General features: G+C 43.2%; 1 protein-coding gene across 3 annotated transcripts in view; it reads left to right on the top strand.

Annotated features, from left to right (window-relative positions):
- PLP1 (proteolipid protein 1) overlaps nucleotides 1-23,870 on the top strand; it is a 183,975-nt gene that overhangs the window by 145,815 nt on the left and 14,290 nt on the right. For all 3 annotated transcript variants that reach the window (XM_069748664.1, XM_069748665.1, XM_069748666.1), the window contains exons 5-6: nucleotides 17,868-17,941; nucleotides 20,150-20,215. In XM_069748664.1, coding sequence (XP_069604765.1) covers nucleotides 17,868-17,941; nucleotides 20,150-20,215 — 140 coding nt within the window. The remainder of the gene's footprint in view (nucleotides 1-17,867; nucleotides 17,942-20,149; nucleotides 20,216-23,870) is intronic.

Genomic DNA, 23,870 nt, shown 5'->3' with positions numbered 1-23,870 from the left:
GTCCGGCACGGCTTCTTTCTTCAAAATGCGCGCCTTTAGGACCTGTGGTATGACGTCCCGGCTTCTGATTGGTCGCGTGCCGCCCATGTGACCGCCACGCGACCAATCAGAAGCCGCGACGTCATTCCTCAGCTAAAGTCCTAGAATGAGCGCCTTTTAGGACCTGAGGAATGACGTCGCGGCTTCTGATTGGTCGCGTGGCGGTCACATGGGCGGCACGCGACCAATCAGAAGCCGGGATGTCATTCCACAGGTCCTAAAGGCGCGCATTTTGAAGAAAGAAGCCGTGCCGGACGCCGGATCCTCCCGCTGATGTCCAGGGGCCGCCGGAGAGGTGAATATAACAATATTTTTTATTTTAATTCTTTATTTTACACTTTAATATGGATCCCAGGGCCTGAAGGAGAGTTTCCTCTCCTTCAGACCCTGGGATCCATGAGGATACATTCCGATACTTGATGTCCCATTGACTTGTATTGGTATCGGATATCGGTATCGGCGATATCCGATATTTTTCGGGTATTGGCCGATACTATCCGATACCGATACTTTCAAGTATCGGACGGTATCGCTCAACACTACTTATCACTAGTGTTGAGCGATACCGTCCGATACTTGAAAGTATCGGTATCGGATAGTATCGGCCGATACCCGAAAAATATCGGATATCGCCGATACCGATATCCGATACCAATACAAGTCAATGGGACATCAAGTATCGGAATGTATCCTCATGGATCCCAGGGTCTGAAGGAGAGGAAACTCTCCTTCAGGCCCTGGGATCCATATTAAAGTGTAAAATAAAGAATTTAAATAAAAAATATTGTTATATTCACCTCTCCGGCGGCCCCTGGACATCAGCGGGAGGATCCGGTGTCCGGCACGGCTTCTTTCTTCAAAATGCGCGCCTTTAGGACCTGTGGAATGACATCCCGGCTTCTGATTGGTCGCGTGCCGCCCATGTGACCGCCACGCGACCAATCAGAAGCCGCGACGTCATTCCTCAGGTCCTAAAAGGCGCTCATTCTAGGACTTTAGCTGAGGAATGACGTCGCGGCTTCTGATTGGTCGCGTGGCGGTCACATGGGCGGCACGCGACCAATCAGAAGCCGGGACGTCATACCACAGGTCCTAAAGGCGCGCATTTTGAAGAAAGAAGCCGTGCCGGACGCCGGTTCCTCGCGCAGATGTCCAGGGGCCGCCGGAGAGGTGAATATAACAATATTTTTTATTTTAATTCTTTATTTTACACTTCCGATACCGATACCCGATATCACAAAAATATCGGATCTCGGTATCGGAATTCCGATACCGCAAGTATCGGCCGATACCCGATACTTGCGGTATCGGAATGCTCAACACTACTTATCACTAATAGATAATAGATAGATGAGATATATATATATATATATGATAGAAAGATAATAGATAATATATAGATAATAGATAGATAATAGCTAGACAAATAATAGATATATAATAGATAGATAATAGATAATAGACAGATAGATAATAGATAGATCATAGCTAGATCATAGATAGATAGATAGATAGACAATAGATAGACAATAGATAGATATATAATAGATATGAAATAGATGGATAATAGATATACAGATAGATGATAGATAGATAGATAATAGATGAATAGATACAGTGCTGTCACTAGGAATTTTAGGGCCACATACTGGCAAAATTTTTGGGTCCCCTTGAGACTCCACCCAGGCTCGATTGCAGCTCCGCCTCCACCACTCAAACCTTTCAACAAACCCCCGCCCACTCTTGGAAAAACTAAATTTTATTCTGGCCAAAAGATTATTTAAGAAGCCACCCCAACAAGGCAGACTCTTTTTGTCGGGCCCTACTCTACTCTAGCCTATTAAAAATTTCTTAAAATATCCAATACTCTTTTTATGTATATTTGTGTGTTTTTCTTTAAGGGAATGAGTCACAGAGTTTTTGTTAAATGACCACTGACACCACATACAAGCTACAAATACCGCCACACCATGACCAGCCCACATATTACCACCACATAGTAACCGAATACTACTACATACAAGGGAGAAATACAACCCCATCAGGACCAGACCACATAGTGACCAAATACTACCACATACAAGCAAGAAATACAGCCACACCATGACCAGATCACATATTACCATCACATAGTGAATGAATACCACATACAAGGAACAAATACCGCCACACCATGACCAGACCACATATTAATACTAAAATACAGATCATTAATTAAAAAAGAACACAATAATAAGTGCCATTATACACAGGAGCTCTGTATATAGTGTTAGTGTACAGGTAATACAGGGTCACCAGTGATATTGTACACAGAAGCTCTGTATATAGTGTCAGTATACAGGTAATACAGGGATCACCAGTGACATTATACACAAAAGCTCTGTATATAGTGTCAATGTACAGGTAATACAGTGATCACCAGTGCCATGAGACTCCACCCAGGCTCCATTGCAGCTCTGCCCCCCACCACTCAAACCTCAAACCTTTCAACAAACCATTGCCCACTCTTGGAAAAACTAAATTTTTTTCTGGCCAAAAGATTTTTTAAGAAGCCACCACAACAAGGCAGACTCTTTTGGTCGGGCCCTACTCTACTCTAACCTATTAAAAATTTCTTAAAGTATCCAATACTCTTTTTATGTATATTTTTATATGTTTTTCTTTAAGGGAATGAGTCACATACATTTTTTTTTAAATGACCACATACAAGGGACAAATACCGCCACACCATGACCAGACCACATATTACCACCGCATAGTGACCGAATACTACTACATGCAAAGAAGAGATCCAGTAAAAATTCAAATTTTATTAATATTCTATTAAAAACATAAAAAAACATTTTTTGCAAAATAAAAAGCAGAAAATGTCTCACCATCAGGAGACGCCACTAAAAGTCAGGGGGAAACATAAATCCTAATAATCCGGATCCTAACTAAATAGTAGTAGCCAAAATACATACAGCATGAAGTGCACCCCTATAGAGAAACATGCATCAAATGCTAAGAAAAAATCCTCCTATTGCTATAATTCATAGTAAACTTCATAGTGATGAAAGGAGAAATATATGGCAAAACAAACAATATAAATAATGGGTAACTACCTGTGGATCAAGAAACGTGGTGACTCCCCATCCCAACACGCATTTCCCTACTGTCTTCTTCCCGGGGGCGTGCAGTCCTCCCTATACACACTTCATCATGTGCAGTCCCCCCTTCAAGCACACTTCATCATGATCATGTGCAGTCCCCCCCTTCATCATGTGCAGTCCCCCCTCAGACACACTTCATCATGTGCAGTCCCCTCACTTCATTCCAAGTCCCGCCACACTTCATCATGTGCAGTCCCCCTCCCTCAATTTCATCATGTGCAGTCCCCCCAAACACACTTCACCATGTGCATTCCCCCATACACACTTCATCATGTGCAGTCCCCCCTTCAGGCACACTTCATCATGTGCAGTCCCCCTCTTCATCATGTGCGTTCCCCCCAGACACATTTCATCATGTGCAGCCCCCTTCCTCTTAGACACAGTTCATCATGTGCAGTCCCCTCCAGACATACTTCATCATGGGTAGTTGTAAGGTAACAAGCAGGAACACGGGATGCAGTGACGGGACGCAGGCAGAGCAAGGGTTAAGAGGTTTATTTACAGGGGAATACTCCAGGCAGGGAGGTAAGAGGTTAAACGGCGGAGACAAACAATACATTAAAACAAATTGTATTCTTAAGGTGAAGAACAATGGTTCAAAATAATGGTGGTCCAATAGCACAGATGTCAGGAAGTCCTGAAACTGCAGCTCCTGCTGTGAACTCAATGGCGCCGACAACGGCTGGTGCGGTGTCCTTCTTAATGGGGTCAAGCAAGCAAACAATACCCCTTCTTCTGGTAACAGTGGATGGTCTCCGGTACCTTCCACTGCCCCTAGTCCATATACTGTAGATGCCTACAAGATTACGGACCACAGTACTGTCTAAGCCCGATGTGTCTCCTGCACAACTCTCCTGACAGTCTCTGTCAAATGGGCCCAAAATGGTTGACGGTAATGCAGGTCATGGTCTTGTATGAGCCCAACTTGGCTCGGCAGGTGTTTACTGGCACAGTCAGGGTGCAAGTGTCTGTCTTGTCCCCGGTCACTCTTATGGGGCACGTGTGTTGTACTCACAAACACGGTACATTCTGCATCTTGCTTTCTGGTAGTCACCAGCACACCCTGCACGTTCCTATCCCACTCTGGTCCCCGCTGCTGGTGACGGGGAATGATGGTCGCTGGCCTGCACAATGCTGGTGCTCCCCAGATGGAACACTTCTCTCTCTGTGGCTGCTGCAGAGCCAATCAAAGTAGTGCAGCTTATAGTCTCCCATGGAAGATGCCCGATCTATCAATACAAAAAAAAGAATTAACCCGATCGCTAAACGGAATAACGAGAAAAAAATGAAAAACGTCAGAATTACAGCAATCATAATGGTATCAATAAAAATGTCACCTTGGCGCCCAAAAAATAAGCCCTCACCCAGCCCAAGATCACGAAAAATGGAGACACTACAGGTCTCAGAAAATGGTGCCATTTTTTTAAATCAAAATTTGGATTTTATTTCACCACTTAAATAAAAAAGAACCTAGACATCTTTGGTGTCTATGATCTCGTAATGACCTGGAGACTCATAATGGAAGATAAGTTTTAGCATTTAGTGAACATGGTACAAAAAAAAAAAATAACTATGGAATTGCACTTTTTTTTGCAATTTCAGCCCATTTGGAATTTTTTTCCCCGTTTTCCAGTACAAAATATTTAAAAATCAATGGTGTTGTTCAAAAGTACAACTTGTCCTGCAAAAAACAAGACCTAACATGGCCATTTGACAGAAAAATAAAAACGTTATGACCGTTGTAAGAAGGGGAGCAAAAAATGAAATTGCAAAAAAAATACCTCTGGTCTTTAAAGGGTTAATATGCTCGGATACCGCACTCTGTGAACAGCCAGCTTCTTTAGCAATGACCTTTTGTGTCTTACCCTCCTTGTGGAGTGTGTCAGTGACTGCCTTCTGGACATCTGCCAAGTCAGCAGTCTTCACCATGATTGTGGAGCCTGCTGAAACAGACTATTGGACGTTTTTAAACACGTAGGAAGCCTTTTCAGGTGTTTTGTGATTTGATTACTAGTGGCGGTGTGTCAGTGATGTATGACTATGGAGTGACTATTAGTGACAGTGTCTCAGTGATGTATGACTATGGAGTGATTATTAGTGGCGGTGTGTCAGTGATGTATGACTATGGAGTGATTATTAGTGGTGGTGTGTCAGTGATGTAAGACTATGGAGTGATTATTAGTGGCGGTGTGTCAGTGATGTAAGACTATGGAGTGATTATTAGTGGCGGTGTGTCAGTGATGTATGACTATGGAGTGATTATTAGTGGCGGTGTGTCAGTGATGTATGACTATGGAGTGATTATTAGTGGCGGTGTGTCAGTGATGTAAGACTATGGAGTGATTATTAGTGGCGGTGTGTCAGTGATGTAAGACTATGGAGTGATTATTAGTGGCGGTGTGTCAGTGATGTATGACTATGGAGTGATTATTAGTGGCGGTGTGTCAGTGATGTATGACTATGGAGTGATTATTAGTGGCGGTGTGTCAGTGATGTATGACTATGGAGTGATTATTACTGGCGGTGTGTCAGTGATGTATGACTATGGAGTGATTATTAGTGGTGGTGTGTCAGTGATGTATGACTATGGAGTGATTATTAGTGGCGGTGTGTCAGTGATGTATGACTATGGAGTGATTATTACTGGCGGTGTGTCAGTGATGTATGACTATGGAGTGATTATTAGTGGCGGTGTGTCAGTGATGTATGACTATGGAGTGATTATTACTGGCGGTGTGTCAGTGATGTATGACTATGGAGTGATTATTAGTGGCGGTGTGTCAGTGATGTAAGACTATGGAGTGATTACTAGTGGCGGTGTGTCAGTGATGTAAGACTATGGAGTGATTTTTAGTGGCGGTGTGTCAGTGATGTAAGACTATGGAGTGATTATTAGTGGCGGTGTGTCACTGATGTATGACTATGGAGTGATTATTAGTGGCAGTGTGTCAGTGATGTTTGACTATGAAGTGATTATTAATGGTGGTGTGTCAGTGATGTATGACTATAGAGTGAGTATTAGTGGCAGTGTGTCAGTGATATATATCTTTGGAGTGATTATTAGTGGCAATGTGTCAGTGATGTATGACTGTGGAGTGATTATTAGTGGCGGTGTGTCAGTGATGTTTGACAATGAAGTGATTATTAATGGCGGCGTGTCAGTGATGTGATTACTAGTGGTGGTGTGTCAGTGATGTTTGACTATGAAATGATTATTAGTAGCGGGTTGTCAGTGATGTGTGACTATGAAGTGATTATTAGTGTTAGTTATGTATGATGTGCCCATCAACCACAGCAAGGTGACACTTCTCTGATGGGTCCTATCATAATCTTTCCCTATCCTACTGTACATGCCACTGTCAGGTTAAAAAACCTACAATAATGGACAAACATGTCACGGGCTGCAAGTCTACAATTTGAATGGGCAAGTAGAATAATAGATAGATAGATAATAGATAGAAAGATAATATGCAATAGATAAATAATATATATAATGCCCACCACTGTGCCCATTATATAGTAATAATGCCACCACAGTGCCCCTTACATAGTAATAATGCTACTACTGTGCCCAGTATATAGTAATAATGCCACCACTGTGCCCCTTAAATAGTAATAATGCCACCACTGTGTTTTTTGTTTGGCTTTTTTGCTAGGTTCACTAAATGCTAAAACTGACCTGCCCTTATGATTCTCCAGGTCAGTACGAGTTCATAGACACCTAACATCACTAGGTTATTTTTTAACTAAGTGGTGAAAAAAAATTCCAAACTTTGCTAAAAAAAAAAAAAAAAAAAAAAAAAATTGCGCCATTTTTCGATACTCGTAGCGTCTCCATTTTTCGTGATCTGGGGTCGGTTGAGGGCTTATTTTTTGCGTGCCGAGATGACGTTTTTAATGATAGCATTTTGGTGCAGATACGTTCTTTTGATCGCCCGTTATTGCATTTTAATGCAATGTCGCGGCGACCAAAAAAACGTAATTCTGGTGTTTCTAATTTTTTTCCCGCTACGCTGTTTAGCGATCAGGTTAATGCTTTTCTTTAATTGATAGATCGGGCGATTCTGAGCGCGGCGATACCAAATATGTGTAGATTCGATATTTTTTTTATTGATTTATTTTGATTGGGGCGAAAGGGGGGTGATTTAAACTTTTATATTTTTTTTATTTTTTTAACATTTTTTTCAACTTTTTTTTTTTACTTTTGCCATGCTTCAATAGCCTCCATGGGAGGCTAGAAGCAGGCACAACGCGATCGGCTCTGCTACATAGCAGCGATCTGCTGATCGCTGCTATGTAGCAGAAATGCAGGTGTGCTGTGAGCGCCACCGGCAATCAGTAACCATAGAGGTCTCTAGGACCTCTATGGTTACCATCCAGACGCATCGCCGACCCCCGATCATGGGGTCGGCGATGACGTCATTTCCGGCCGCCCGGCCGGAAGCGGTAGTTAAATGCCGCTGTCTGCGTTTGACAGCGGCATTTAACTAGTTAATAGGTGCGGGCAGATCGCGATTCTGCCCGCGCCTATTACGGGCACATGTCAGCTGTTCAAAACAGCTGACATGTCCCGACTTTGGTGCGGACTCACCGCGGAGCCCTGCATCAAAGCAGGGGATCTGACCTTGGACGTACTATCCCGTCCAAGGTCAGATAGGGGTTAAAGATTTTTTTGTATTTTCATGACTATGAAAATTGTAAATTCACACTGAAGGCATCAAAACTATGAATTAACACATGTGGAATTATATACTTAACAAAAAAGTGTGAAACAACTGAAAATATGTCTTATATTCTAGGTTCTTCAAAGTAACCACCTTTTGCTTTGATGACTGCTTTGCACACTCTTGGCATTCTCTTAATGAGCTTCAAGAGGTAGTCACCGGGAATGGTCTTCCAACAATCTTGAAGGAGTTCCCAGAGATGCTTACCACTTGTTGTCCCTTTTGCCTTCACTCTGCGGTCCAGCTCACCCCAAATCATCTCGATTGGGTTCAGGTCTGGTGACTGTGGAGGCCAGGTCATCTGGCGTAGCACCCCATCACTCTCCTTCTTGGTCAAAGAGCCCTTACACAGCCTGGAGGTGTGTTTGGGGTCATTGTCCTGTTGAAAAATAAATGATGGTCCAACTAAACGCAAACCGGATGGAATAGCATGCCGCTGCAAGATGCTGTGGTAGCCATGCTGGTTCAGTATGCCTTCAATTTTGAATAAATCCCCAACAGTATCACCAGCAATGCACCCCCACACCATCACACCTCCTCCTCCATGCTTCATGGTGGGAAGCAGGCATGTAGAGTCCATCCGTTCACCTTTTCTACGTCGCACAAAGATCTCAAATTTGTACTCGTCAGACCAAAGCACAGATTTCCACTGGTCTAATGATTATTATTGGCAGTGTCTCAGTGATGCATGAATATGGAGTGATTATTAGTGGCGGTGTGTCAGTGATGTGATTATTAGTGGCGGTGTGTCAGTGATGTGATTGTTAGTGGCGGTGTGTCAGTGATGTGATTATTAGTGGCGGTGTGTCAGTGATGTGATTATTAGTGGCGGTGTGTCAGTGATGTGATTATTAGTGGCGGTGTGTCAGTGATGTGATTATTAGTGGCGGTGTGTCAGTGATGTGATTATTAGTGGCGGAGTGTCAGTGATGTGATTATTAGTGGCGGTGTGTCAGTGATGTGATTGTTAGTGGCGGAGTGTCAGTGATGTGAATATTAGTGGCGGTGTGTCAGTGATGTGATTATTAGTGGCGATGTGTCAGTGATGTGATTATTAGTGGCGGTGTGTCAGTGATGTGATTATTAGTGGCGGTGTGTCAGTGATGTGATTATTAGTGGCGATGTGTCAGTGATGTGATTATTAGTGGCGGTGTGTCAGTGATGTGATTGTTAGTGGCGGTGTGTCAGTGATGTGATTATTAGTGGCGGTGTGTCAGTGATGTGATTAGTAGTGGCGGTGTGTCAGTGATGTGATTGTTAGTGGCGGTGTGTCAGTGATGTATTTATTAGTGGCGGTGTGTCAGTGATGTGATTATTAGTGGCAGTGTGTCAGTGATGTGATTATTAGTGGCGGTGTGGCAGTGTATCAGTGATGTATGACTATGGAGTGATTATTAGTGGCAGTGTCTCAGTGATGTATGACTATGGAGTGATTATTAGTGGCGGTGTGTCAGTGATGTGATTGTTAGTGGCGGTGTGTCAGTGATGTAATTGTTAGTGGCGGTGTGTCAGTGATGTGATTATTAGTGGCGGTGTGGCAGTGTATCAGTGATGTATGACTATGGAGTGATTATTAGTGGCGGTGTGTCAGTGATGTGATTATTAGTGGCAGTGTGTCAGTGATGTGATTATTAGTGGCAGTGTGTCAGTGATGTGATTATTAGTGGCGGTGTGGCAGTGATGTATGACTATGGAGTGATTATTAGTGGCAGTGTCTCACTGATGTATGACTATGGAGTGATTATTAGTGGCGGTGTGTCAGTGATGTGATTGTTAGTGGCGGTGTGTCAGTGATGTGATTGTTAGTGGCGGTGTGTCAGTGATGAGATTATTAGTGGTGGTGTGGCAGTGTATCAGTGATGTATGACTATGGAGTGATTATTAGTGGCGGTGTGTCAGTGATGTGATTGTTAGTGGCGGTGTGTCAGTGATGTGATTGTTAGTGGCGGTGTGTCAGTGATGTGATTATTAGTGGCGGTGTGTCAGTGATGTGATTGTTAGTGGCGGTGTGTCAGTGATGTGATTGTTAGTGGCGGTGTGTCAGTGATGTGATTATTAGTGGCGGTGTGGCAGTGTATCAGTGATGTATGACTATGGAGTGATTATTAGTGGCAGTGTGTCAGTGATGTGATTGTTAGTGGCGGTGTGTCAGTGATGTGATTGTTAGTGGCGGTGTGTCAGTGATGTGATTGTTAGTGGCGGTGTGTCAGTGATGTGATTATTAGTGGCGGTGTGTCAGTGATGTGATTATTAGTGGCGGTGTGTCATTGATGTGATTATTAGTGGCGGTGTGTCAGTGATGTGATTATTAGTGGCGGTGTGTCAGTGATGTGATTGTTAGTGGCGGTGTGTCAGTGATGTGATTATTAGTGGCGGTGTGTCAGTGATGTGATTATTAGTGGCGGTGTGTCAGTGATGTGATTGTTAGTGGCGGTGTGTCAGTGATGTATTTATTAGTGGCGGTGTGTCAGTGATGTGATTATTAGTGGCAGTGTGTCAGTGATGTGATTATTAGTGGCGGTGTGGCAGTGTATCAGTGATGTATGACTATGGAGTGATTATTAGTGGCAGTGTCTCAGTGATGTATGACTATGGAGTGATTATTAGTGGCGGTGTGTCAGTGATGTGATTGTTAGTGGCGGTGTGTCAGTGATGTGATTGTTAGTGGCGGTGTGTCAGTGATGTGATTATTAGTGGCGGTGTGGCAGTGTATCAGTGATGTATGACTATGGAGTGATTATTAGTGGCAGTGTATCAGTGATGTATGACTATGGAGTGATTATTAGTGGCGGTGTGTCAGTGATGTGATTGTTAGTGGCGGTGTGTCAGTGATGTGATTATTAGTGGCGGTGTGTCAGTGATGTGATTGTTAGTGGCGGTGTGTCAGTGATGTGATTGTTAGTGGCGGTGTGTCAGTGATGTGATTATTAGTGGCGGTATGGCAATGTATCAGTGATGTATGACTATGGAGTGATTATTAGTGGCAGTGTGTCAGTGATGTGATTGTTAGTGGCGGTGTGTCAGTGATGTGATTGTTAGTGGCGGTGTGTCAGTGATGTCATTATTAGTGGCGGTGTGGCAGTGTATCAGTGATGTATGACTATGGAGTGATTATTAGTGGCAGTGTCTCACTGATGTATGACTATGGAGTGATTATTAGTGGCGGTGTGTCAGTGATGTATGACTATGGAGTGATTATTAGTGACAGTGTGTCAGTGATGTATGACTATGGAGTGATTATTAGTGGCGGTGTGTCAGTGATGTGATTATTAGTGGCGGTGTGTCAGTGATGTGATTGTTAGTGGCGGTGTGTCAGTGATGTGATTATTAGTGGCGGTGTGTCAGTGATGTGATTATTAGTGGCGGTGTGTCAGTGATGTGATTATTAGTGGCGGTGTGTCAGTGATGTGATTATTAGTGGCGGTGTGTCAGTGATGTGATTATTAGTGGCGGTGTGTCAGTGATGTGATTATTAGTGGCGGTGTGTCCGTGATGTGATTATTAGTGGCGGTGTGTCAGTGATGTGAATATTAGTGGCAGTGTGTCAGTGATGTGATTATTAGTGGCGGTGTGTCAGTGATGTGATTATTAGTGGCGGAGTGTCAGTGATGTGATTATTAGTGGCGATGTGTCAGTGATGTGATTAGTAGTGGCGGTGTGTCAGTGATGTGATTATTAGTGGCGGTGTGTCAGTGATGTGATTATTAGTGGCGGTGTGTCAGTGATGTGATTATTAGTGGCGGTGTGTCAGTGATGTGATTATTAGTGGCGGTGTGTCAGTGATGTGATTATTAGTGGCGGAGTGTCAGTGATGTGATTATTAGTGGCGATGTGTCAGTGATGTGATTAGTAGTGGCGGTGTTTCAGTGATGTGATTATTAGTGGCGGAGTGTCAGTGATGTGATTGTTAGTGGCGGTGTGTCAGTGATGTGATTATTAGTGGCGGTGTGTCAGTGATGTGATTATTAGTGGCGGTGTGTCAGTGATGTGATTGTTAGTGGCGGTGTGTCAGTGATGTATTTATTAGTGGCGGTGTGTCAGTGATGTGATTATTAGTGGCAGTGTGTCAGTGATGTGATTATTAGTGGCGGTGTGGCAGTGTATCAGTGATGTATGACTATGGAGTGATTATTAGTGGCAATGTCTCAGTGATGTATGACTATGGAGTGATTATTAGTGGCGGTGTGTCAGTGATGTGATTGTTAGTGGCGGTGTGTCAGTGATGTGATTGTTAGTGGCGGTGTGTCAGTGATGTGATTATTAGTGGCGGTGTGGCAGTGTATCAGTGATGTATGACTATGGAGTGATTATTAGTGGCAGTGTATCAGTGATGTATGACTATGGAGTGATTATTAGTGGCGGTGTGTCAGTGATGTGATTGTTAGTGGCGGTGTGTCAGTGATGTGATTATTAGTGGCGGTGTGTCAGTGATGTGATTGTTAGTGGCAGTGTGTAAGTGATGTGATTGTTAGTGGCGGTGTGTCAGTGATGTGATTATTAGTGGCGGTGTGGCAGTGTATCAGTGATGTATGACTATGGAGTGATTATTAGTGGCAGTGTGTCAGTGATGTGATTGTTAGTGGCGGTGTGTCAGTGATGTGATTGTTAGTGGCGGTGTGTCAGTGATGTGATTGTTAGTGGCGGTGTGTCAGTGATGTCATTATTAGTGGCGGTGTGGCAGTGTATCAGTGATGTATGACTATGGAGTGATTATTAGTGGCAGTGTCTCAGTGATTTATGACTATGGAGTGATTATTAGTGGCGGTGTGTCAGTGATGTATGACTATGGAGTGATTATTAGTGACAGTGTGTCAGTGATGTATGACTATGGAGTGATTATTAGTGGCGGTGTGTCAGTGATGTGATTATTAGTGGCGGTGTGTCAGTGATGTGATTATTAGTGGCGGTGTGTCAGTGATGTGATTATTAGTGGCGATGTGTCAGTGATGTGATTATTAGTGGCGGTGTGTCAGTGATGTGATTATTAGTGGCGGTGTGTCAGTGATGTGATTATTAGTGGCGGTGTGTCAGTAACATAGTAACATAGTTAGTAAGGCCGAAAAAAGACATTTGTCCATCCAGTTCAGCCTATATTCCATCATAATAAATACCCAGATCTACGTCCTTCTACAGAACCTAATAATTGTATGATACAATATTGTTCTGCTCCAGGAAGACATCCAGGCCTCTCTTGAACCCCTCGACTGAGTTCGCCATCACCACCTCCTCAGGCAAGCAATTCCAGATTCTCACTGCCCTAACAGTAAAGAATCCTCTTCTATGTTGGTGGAAAAACCTTCTCTCCTCCAGACGCAAAGAATGCCCCCTTGTGCCCGTCACCTTCCTTGGTATAAACAGATCCTCAGCGAGATATTTGTATTGTCCCCTTATATACTTATACATGGTTATTAGATCGCCCCTCAGTCGTCTTTTTTCTAGACTAAATAATCCTAATTTCGCTAATCTATCTGGGTATTGTAGTTCTCCCATCCCCTTTATTAACTTTGTTGCCCTCCTTTGTACTCTCTCTAGTTCCATTATATCCTTCCTGAGCACCGGTGCCCAAAACTGGACACAGTACTCCATGTGCGGTCTAACTAGGGATTTGTACAGAGGCAGTATAATGCTCTCATCATGTGTATCCAGACCTCTTTTAATGCACCCCATGATCCTGTTTGCCTTGGCAGCTGCTGCCTGGCACTGGCTGCTCCAGGTAAGTTTATCATTAACTAGGATCCCCAAGTCCTTCTCCCTGTCAGATTTACCCAGTGGTTTCCCGTTCAGTGTGTAATGGTGATATTGATTCCCTCTTCCCATGTGTATAACCTTACATTTATCATTGTTAAACCTCATCTGCCACCTTTCAGCCCAAGTTTCCAACTTATCCAGATCCATCTGTAGCAGAATACTATCTTCTCTTGTATTAACTGCTTTACATAGTTTTGTATCATCTGCAAATATCGATATTTTACTGTGTAAACCTTCTACCAGATCATTAATGAATATGTTGAAGAGAACAGGTCCCAATACTGACCCCTGCGGTACCCCACTGGTCACAGCGACCCAGTTAGAGACTATACCATTTATAACCACCCTCTGCTTTCTATCACTAAGCCAGTTACTAACCCATTTACACACATTTTCCCCCAGACCAAGCATTCTCATTTTGTGTACCAACCTCTTGTGCGGCACGGTATCAAACGCTTTGGAAAAATCGAGATATACCACGTCCAATGACTCACCGTGGTCCAGTCTATAGCTTACCTCTTCATAAAAACTGATTAGATTGGTTTGACAGGAGCGATTTCTCATAAACCCATGCTGATATGGAGTTAAACAGTTATTCTCATTGAGATAATCCAGAATAACATCCCTCAGAAACCCTTCAAATATTTTACCAACAATAGAGGTTAGACTTACTGGCCTATAATTTCCAGGTTCACTTTTAGAGCCCTTTTTGAATATTGGCACCACATTTGCTATGCGCCAGTCCTGCGGAACAGACCCTGTCGCTATAGAGTCACTAAAAATAAGAAATAATGGTTTATCTATTACATTACTTAGTTCTCTTAGTACTCGTGGGTGTATGCCATCCGGACCCGGAGATTTATCTATTTTAATCTTATTTAGCCGGTTTCGCACCTCTTCTTGGGTTAGATTGGTGACCCTTAATATAGGGTTTTCATTGTTTCTTGGGATTTCACCTAGCATTTCATTTTCCACCGTGAATACCGTGGAGAAGAAGGTGTTTAATATCTTAGCTTTTTCCTCGTCATCTACAACCATTCTTTCCTCACTATTTTTTAAGGGGCCTACATTTTCAGTTTTTATTCTTTTACTATTGATATAGTTGAAGAACAGTTTGGGATTAGTTTTACTCTCCTTAGCAATGTGCTTCTCTGTTTCCTTTTTGGCAGCTTTAATTAGTTTTTTAGATAAAGTATTTTTCTCCCTATAGTTTTTTAGAGCTTCAATGGTGCCATCCTGCTTTAGTAGTGCAAATGCTTTCTTTTTACTGTTAATTGCCTGTCTTACTTCTTTGTTTAGCCACATTGGGTTTTTCCTATTTCTAGTCCTTTTATTCCCACAAGGTATAAACCGCTTACACTGCCTATTTAGGATGTTCTTAAACATTTCCCATTTATTATCTGTATTCTCATTTCTGAGGATATTGTCCCAGTCTACCAGATTAAGGGCATCTCTAAGCTGTTCAAACTTTGCCTTCCTAAAGTTCAATGTTTTTGTGACTCCCTGACAAGTCCCTGACAGTGATGTGAATATTAGTGGCGGTGTGTCAGTGATGTGATTATTAGTGGCGGTGTGTCAGTGATGTGATTATTAGTGGCGGTGTGTCAGTGATGTGATTAGTAGTGGCGGTGTGTCAGTGATGTGATTATTAGTGGCGGAGTGTCAGTGATGTGATTATTAGTGGCGGTGTGTCAGTGATGTGATTAGTAGTGGCGGTGTGTCAGTGATGTGATTATTAGTGGCGGTGTGTCAGTGATGTGATTATTAGTGGCGGTGTGTCAGTGATGTGATTATTAGTGGCGGTGTGTCAGTGATGTGATTATTAGTGGCGGTGTGTCAGTGATGTGATTATTAGTGGCGGTGTGTCAGTGATGTGATTATTAGTGGCGGAGTGTCAGTGATGTGATTATTAGTGGCGGTGTGTCAGTGATGTGATTATTAGTGGCAGTGTGTCAGTGATGTGATTGTTAGTGGCGGTGTGTCAGTGATGTGATTATTAGTGGCGGAGTGTCAGTGATGTGATTATTAGTGGCGGTGTGTCAGTGATGTGATTATTAGTGGCGGTGTGTCAGTGATGTGATTATTAGTGGCGGAGTGTCAGTGATGTGATTATTAGTGGCGGTGTGTCAGTGATGTGATTATTAGTGGCAGTGTGTCAGTGATGTGATTATTAGTGGCGGTGTGTCAGTGATGTGATTATTAGTGGCGGTGTGTCAGTGATGAGATTATTAGTGGCGGTGTGTCAGTGATTTGATTGTTAGTGGCGGTGTGTCAGTGATGTGATTATTAGTGGCGGTGTGTCAGTGATGTGATTATTAGTGACGGTGTGTCAGTGATGTGAATATTAGTGGCGGTGTGTCAGTGATGTGATTATTAGTGGCGGTGTGTCAGTGATGTGAATTTTAGTGGCGGTGTGTCAGTGATTTGATTGTTAGTGGCGGTGTGTCAGTGATTTGATTGTTAGTGGCGGTGTGTCAGTGATGTGATTATTAGTGGCGGTGTGTCAGTGATGTGATTATTAGTGACGGTGTGTCAGTGATGTGAATATTAGTGGCGGTGTGTCAGTGATGTGATTATTAGTGGCGGTGTGTCAGTGATGTGATTATTAGTGGCGGTGTGTCAGTGATGTGATTATTAGTGGCGGTGTGTCAGTGATGTGATTATTAGTGACGGTGTGTCAGTGATGTGATTATTAGTGACGGTGTGTCAGTGATGTGATTATTAGTGACGGTGTGTCAGTGATGTGATTATTAGTGACGGTGTGTCAGTGATGTGATTATTAGTGGCGGTGTGTCAGTGATGTGATTATTAGTGGCGGTGTGTCAGTGATGTGATTATTAGTGACGGTGTGTCAGTGATGTGAATATTAGTGGCGGTGTGTCAGTGATGTGATTATTAGTGACGGTGTGTCAGTGATGTGATTATTAGTGACGGTGTGTCAGTGATGTGATTATTAGTGGCGGTGTGTCAGTGATGTGATTATTAGTGGCGGTGTGTCAGTGATGTGATTATTAGTGACGGTGTGTCAGTGATGTGAATATTAGTGGCGGTGTGTCAGTGATGTGATTATTAGTGACGGTGTGTCAGTGATGTGATTATTAGTGACGGTGTGTCAGTGATGTGATTATTAGTGGCGGTGTGTCAGTGATGTGATTATTAGTGGCGGTGTGTCAGTGATGTGATTATTAGTGGCGGTGTGTCAGTGATGTGATTATTAGTGGCGGTGTGTCAGTGATTTGATTGTTAGTGGCGGTGTGTCAGTGATGTGATTATTAGTGGCGGTGTGTCAGTGATGTGATTATTAGTGACGGTGTGTCAGTGATGTGAATATTAGTGGCGGTGTGTCAGTGATGTGATTATTAGTGGCGGTGTGTCAGTGATGTGAATTTTAGTGGCGGTGTGTCAGTGATTTGATTGTTAGTGGCGGTGTGTCAGTGATTTGATTGTTAGTGGCGGTGTGTCAGTGATGTGATTATTAGTGGCGGTGTGTCAGTGATGTGATTATTAGTGACGGTGTGTCAGTGATGTGAATATTAGTGGCGGTGTGTCAGTGATGTGATTATTAGTGGCGGTGTGTCAGTGATGTGAATTTTAGTGGCGGTGTGTCAGTGATTTGATTGTTAGTGGCGGTGTGTCAGTGATGTGATTAGTAGTGGCAGTGTGTCAGTGATGTGATTAGTAGTGGCGGTGTGTCAGTGATGTGATTATTAGTGGCGGTGTGTCAGTGATGTGATTATTAGTGGCGGTGTGTCAGTGATGTGATTGTTAGTGGCGGTGTGTCAGTGATGTGATTAGTAGTGGCGGTGTGTCAGTGATGTGATTATTAGTGGCGGTGTGTCAGTGATGTGATTATTAGTGGCGGTTTATCAGTTTCCTCCCTTTAGCGGCACATAGTAAGCTGTCAATCAGCAGGTGAGTGGGGAGATCCACAGTCATGAAACAACTGCTAAGGACCTGTGAGTTTACCAGAAATCCCACCATCGCCACTCAGAAATGCCGCAGCCAACCATTAATTTCATTACTTCATACTGCACTCATGGAGCAGATATGTTCTGACTCTTTACCTTTATGACTTTTATATTTTTTCTAAGCTGTGATCTTACACAAATGTAATCAGCTCATGTGAGACAGGTAATTATTACACATTTACTATTTTATCCTTATTAATTCCATAAATCTATGTTTCTTTTTCCCACCTCTTCAGGAGTCCTACCATGGAACTCATTTCCTGGGAAAGTGTGTGGAACTAGTTTACTTGCAATCTGCAAAACTTCTGAGGTTAGTGTCTTAGTTCTTGTAAAATATGTTTAATGTTCCTAATGGTCAGATCCCAATATCCACCAACCAGAACTATTCATGGAAAAACTCCATTATAGGAGTTGGTGCATGAAACACTTTTCAGCTGTCCGTAAGGTGGTTTAAAGGGAATCTGTCAGCAGGTTTTTCCTGTACAATCTGAGAGCACTATGATGTTGGGGAAGAGACCCTGTATTCGGTGATGTGTCACTTACTGGGCTGCTTTGTTTCAATAGGATCAGTGATTTATCAGCAGGAGATTATCACTACACGACAATTAACCACTATGTCTCCTGGTCCAACCACTCTCCCAGCACTGGTTAACAGCTCTCTGTCACTATACAATGCACATAGGAAGCTGCCAATCTGTGGTGTGGGCAGGGTTATACACAGAAAGCTTCCAATCAGTGATGTGGGTGGGCTTATACACAGAAGGCTGCCAATCAGTGGTGTGGGCAGGGATATACACAGAAGGCTGCCAATCAGTGGTGTGGGAGGGGTTATACACAGGAAGCTGTCAATCAGTGGTGTGGGAGGAGTTACACACATAAAGCTGCCAATCAGTGGTTTGGGTGGAGTTATATACAGAAAGCCAATCAGTGATGTGGGCGGTGTTATACATAGAATGCTACCAATCAGTGATGTGGGTGGGGTTATACACAGAAAGCTGCCAATCAGTGGTGTGGGGGGGTTATACACAGAAAGCTGCCAATCAGTGGTGTGGGGGGGTTATACACAGAAAGCTGCCAATCAGTGGTGTGGGTGGGGTTATACACAGAAAGCTGCCAATCAGTGGTGTGGGGGGGTGATACACAGAAAGCTGCCAATCAGTGGTGTGGGCAGAGTTATACGCAGCTCAACATTTCAGCTCTGTTAGATCTGCAGCAGAGAAAACTGTGACTATCACAACTCCTGCACTGAGGAAACTAAGTAACACATCACTGGAACCAGGGTCTCTTCACCTACCTGGTGTTGCTGTCAGATTACATAGCAGAAAACTGCTGACTGATCTCCTTTAATGTCTACACACTGGGCCCTGCACCGACCATTAGAATGGGAACTCTGAGCCCTCCTTCCTGTCCATTCTCACTGCATGATCACAGTGAGGATTGTCACGTGGCTCAGTGGTTGTGCGTGTGCTGTCCTACCTAATCTCATGTCTATGGCGCTGTCCGGAGGCGGCTGAGTACAGAGCTCAGCTGGTTTTATCAGTTCCGTAGACATTGACAGAAGGGCGCATGCATGATCCCAACTTCATTCGACAGAAAACCTGACTGTAAGAGAAAATTCTTTCCTGGCCCCAAATCCCTGCTTCATAATGCCACTGGATAATAGCGTTACTCCTGTCTTCGTAGATGGGTAGTGCTGGCAGGTGCCCGTAAGAACAAGCACTTTTTGTGTGCTACAAGTTATTAAAGTTCCCCTGATAATTATTTTGTATACAAATATCAAAAGACTGACTGTCACTTCCAAGCAGAAATCAGGTCTGAACAGGTGCTAAGAGTGGCCATCTCCATATACAACTAAACAAATAAAGGAGCGCTCTGTAGCGCCATAGCATGCAACCATGAGATATGAAAAATGAATTGCATTACTGCACTAGAAAATATGAAAAATTGAGAAAACTTAGCACATAAATTGGCCAATTCATGTTGACCCGGCAGCCACGATAAGGCGACTCTCGTTGCCAGGACCTGCCTAATGTGAATGTGATAATTATTTTGTACTGTTCCCAGCTCATTGCCCAGGGCACTGGTCACTGCTGGTGCTTGCACTGGGGTACGATCATGCACAGTGCTTACAACCTCCTTCCGATAAAGTAAGCACAGCTCAGTACAGGCGAACAAGCAGCAGTAATGCTCCCATTATTCCCTGGAAAAGAGTCTTCCAGGCAGGTAGCCCCAGCATCCTACAGCTCAACCCTTCCCTACAAATAAGTCTGACGGGAGGATAGCGCTAGTGTCCAGTCCTTGTCACTGAGTAATGGTCAGCCTGCATATTGGTAAAGCTATAGAAAGCCCGGGTGTTGCCTGCGTGTTCCTCCTTTTCTCCCCTCTGATTATTGTGGTGTCTGGATGTAGGAAATCACTCATTTCAATCCTGTAACTGTTGAGAATACTTCCCTGCACCGATGTTTATTTGATCGTATTTGATCACATTTCACTTGCTTACCTCAATCTTATTTCACAGTTTCAGATGACGTTCCACCTTTTCATTGCTGCCTTTGTGGGTGCAGGTGTAACTCTTGTGGCTCTGGTAAGCTAAAGTGCTAATATGCAGTCATGTGCATAAGTTTTAGGCAGGTGTGGGAAAACTGCTGCAAGGATAAAAATGCTTTAAAAAATAAAAATGTTAATAATTTATTTCTATCAACTAACAAAATGGAAAGTGAATGAACAAGAGGGAAATGTAAATCCCATGAATATTTGGTGGCCGCCCATTGCCTTCAGTTCTATAGATACACTTGGACTCAAGGGAACTCAACCGGGAGGTTTTCCCAGACATCTTGGAGATCTGAGCCCAGATCTTCTGTGTATGAGGCTTGTGCGGATCCTTCTGTGACCCCAGACAGACAGGATGACGTGAGATTGTGAGGAGTTTGCTCCCCAGAGAGCAGGGGAGCAGTACATTAATGAGTGTCTGCAGGCAACAATGACGCATGGTGGAGCGTTCTACAAGTCTGGGGCTATATCTCAGCAAATGCCATTGGGGATTTAACCAGGATCTTGAGAAATACCATTATCCATGTAATACCATAAGTGAGCATCTGATGTATTCTGCAGCAGGACAACAGCCCCAATATCCAGCAAATGTCATTAAGAACTATCTTCAATATAAAGAAGAATGAGGAGTCCTGGGGGTGATGATCCGGCCCCCACAGAGCCCTGATCTCACATCATCCTGTCTGTCTGGGATCACAGCAAGAGACAGAAGGATCCGCACAGATTTGTGGTTAGTTCTTCTAAATGTTTGGCGCAACTTCCTGGCAGAGAGCCTTAAAAAAAAAAACTGTGTGCAAGTGTATAAGTGAATCTGGAAGAATTGATGCTGTTTTGCAAGCAAAGTGTGGTCCCACCAAATATTGATTTGATTTAGATTTATCTTTTGTTCATTCACTATGCAGTTCTAATTTTGAAAGCATTTTTAATTTGCAGCATTTTTTCGCATCCGGCTATAATTTTTGCACAGCGCTGAAGAACAAACATTAATATTATAGTGATTTGCTTTGACGCTAACTTGTAGACAGGATGGTGTTCAGAAAGAGAGAACGTTTCGTAGCTACCCCATTGTTAGCACACAAATAGAATCTTATGTCTGTTTTAAGGCACATAAGGAAAGAGATAACAGATAACCCTAGAATAGACCTAGCAGACTACACCAGAGCTCCATTCAGCCATTTGGGTGTTAGAGACTCCGCAAGAGCACATATTCTCAGATACTTTTCCAGTATAGCAGTGCTGGTTTCAAAGGAAAAAGGCTTCCAGTTGACAAGCAAAGTAGAACAGATCCTTCAATCTCCCCATTTTTGGCAGATTTTCTTCCTAAGTAATTTCATATTCTCTGATGGTCTAGGATAGAAAAAGGCTCATTTGCACTGGCGTAACTAGAGTCAGATAAGCCCCATAACCTCCATGCTGGACTTTTTTCTGGTATCATGTCCCCTAGTCTGGGCCCCTCCCTGATATATTGTCTTCCTTTCCGGGCCTCTGCCAGTAATATATGTCCTGCATGCTGGTATACTGTCCCCCATCCTGGGCCCTTTCCAGTAATATATGACCCCCATCCTGGTATAATGTCCCCCATCCTCACCTCCATCCAGTAATATATATATTTCCAATCCTTGTATAATTTCCCTCATCCTGGGCCACTTCCAGTAATATATGTCCCGCATGCTGCTATAATGTCCCCCATTCTCTCCCATTTCCAGTAATATGTGTCTCCCATCCTGGTATAATGTCCCCCATTCTCTCCCATTTCCAGTAATATGTGTCTCTCATGCTGGTATAATGTCCCCCATTCTCTCCCATTTCCAGTAATATGTGTCTCCCATCCTGGTATAATGTCCCCCATTCTCTCCCATTTCCAGTAATATGTGTCTCCCATCCTGGTATAATGTCCTCCATTCTCTCCCATTTCCAGTAATATGTGTCTCCCATGCTGGTATAATGTCCCCCATTCTCACCTCTTTCCAGTAATATGTGTCTCCCATCCTGGTATAATGTCCCAATCCTTGGCCCCTCCTATTAATATATATCCCCCATCCTGGTATAATGTCCCCATCCTGACCCCCTTCCAACATTATATGTCTCTCATCATGGTATAATATTCCGCCTTCCTGGGGCCCTTCCAGTAATATATGTCCCCGATCCTGGTATAATACACCCCATCCTGGGGCCCTTCCAGTAATATATGTCCCCCATCCTGGTATAATACACCCCATCCTGGGGCCCTTCCAGTAATATATGTCCCCCATCCTGGTATAATGCCCCCATCATGGGCTTCTTCCAGTAATAATATCCCTGTTCTGCAATTCTTCTTCAAGAAATATATATAAAAATAACACCTTCCCCTTATCCCATGACATGGGGTGTCCTCTTGTATGCCAATGTCAGCTGCCGGCCTCTGATTGGTTGGTATTGCAGTGTATTGCAGTGCAGGGACCTCGTGAATCTCAGCACCACAATACATTTTGAATGCACATCCAGCTAAAATAACTGCTGGTGTCAGAGGGCCGCCCAATGTGACTGCGATCTTTAAGCCACTGTTACTTTGTAAATTCCCTGATAAGACATTGAATTTTGCCATCCTTAGCTGCTGGGGCAGTGCAGGACTAATTGGTAAATGTAGGACGTTTCTGGGAGTTCCATTCGCCTAGAATATGACAAATAGCACTGCAGTGTAACCTGTATTGTGGCACTTCAGATTGCAAGACAAATTATCAACTGTATCAAAACTAACAGTATATTTTAAAGCAAACTACAGGACCAACATATAAGCTATTATAACCTAGCGAAAATGTCCTAATAACACAAAACCTCTAATCAATGTCTCCAAAGTAGTTAACAGGCAATGAAACAAGTCAACAGCACTCAGCACCAGACAGTCTGAACACCTCAATTAGAAAGCATCCATATAACACAACAAAGAATTACACACCAGGGAAAAAGTATAGCACTCTGTACAAGTAAGAAAGGTTTAACATAGAAGTGTTAAGAATTTATTTTTTATCAATCATCAAAAAGCAAAGTGAATGAACAAAAGAGAAATCAAATCAATATTTTCTGTGACCGCCCTTTGCCTTTAAAACAGCTTGCGTTCTTCTAGGTACAATTGCACAAAATCAAGGTTTTTGTAGGATTATAGTCAGATGTATGAGTAGCCAATTAGAAGTGATCATCATTTTCATATGTAGGTTAAAAATCATGAACAGAAACAGAAAGTCTAAGAGACTTAAAACTGGGTGAGGAATGAGCAAATAGAAGTACAAAGGTGAGGTTGTAGAAGACAGCTTCATGTCACAGGTCATACAGCAGGGCATGCTTCAGCATAGCGACAAGACACAAGGTAGTTGTACTGCCTCAGCAAGACCTCTCCCATACAAAGATTTTAAATAAAGACTGGAGTTTGAAGATGTGGTGTTCAAACATTTTTGAAGACACACAAATGAGCATCATTAAGGAGCATAGACCAAGTGGTCAGCTAAGGAAACTTAGTGCAGCAGATGAAACAGACACCGTACTTACTTTACTTCAAAACTGGAAAATGTCCAGCAGTGCCATCAGCTCAGAACTGCCAGAACCCAGTAAGACCCAGCTCAACCCAAGTCTTGCTAGATGTCATCTTCATGGAAGAATTGTGGCCAAAAAGCTATATATTTGATGTGGAAACAAGGTCAAGTGACTCAACTAAC

Source organism: Ranitomeya imitator, chromosome 2 (genome assembly GCF_032444005.1).
Source record: "Ranitomeya imitator isolate aRanImi1 chromosome 2, aRanImi1.pri, whole genome shotgun sequence".
In the NCBI taxonomy this organism is placed as follows: Eukaryota; Metazoa; Chordata; class Amphibia; order Anura; family Dendrobatidae; genus Ranitomeya; species Ranitomeya imitator.
Note: the sequence above shows the minus strand (reverse complement) of the source record. Positions and strands in the feature narration are given on the sequence as shown.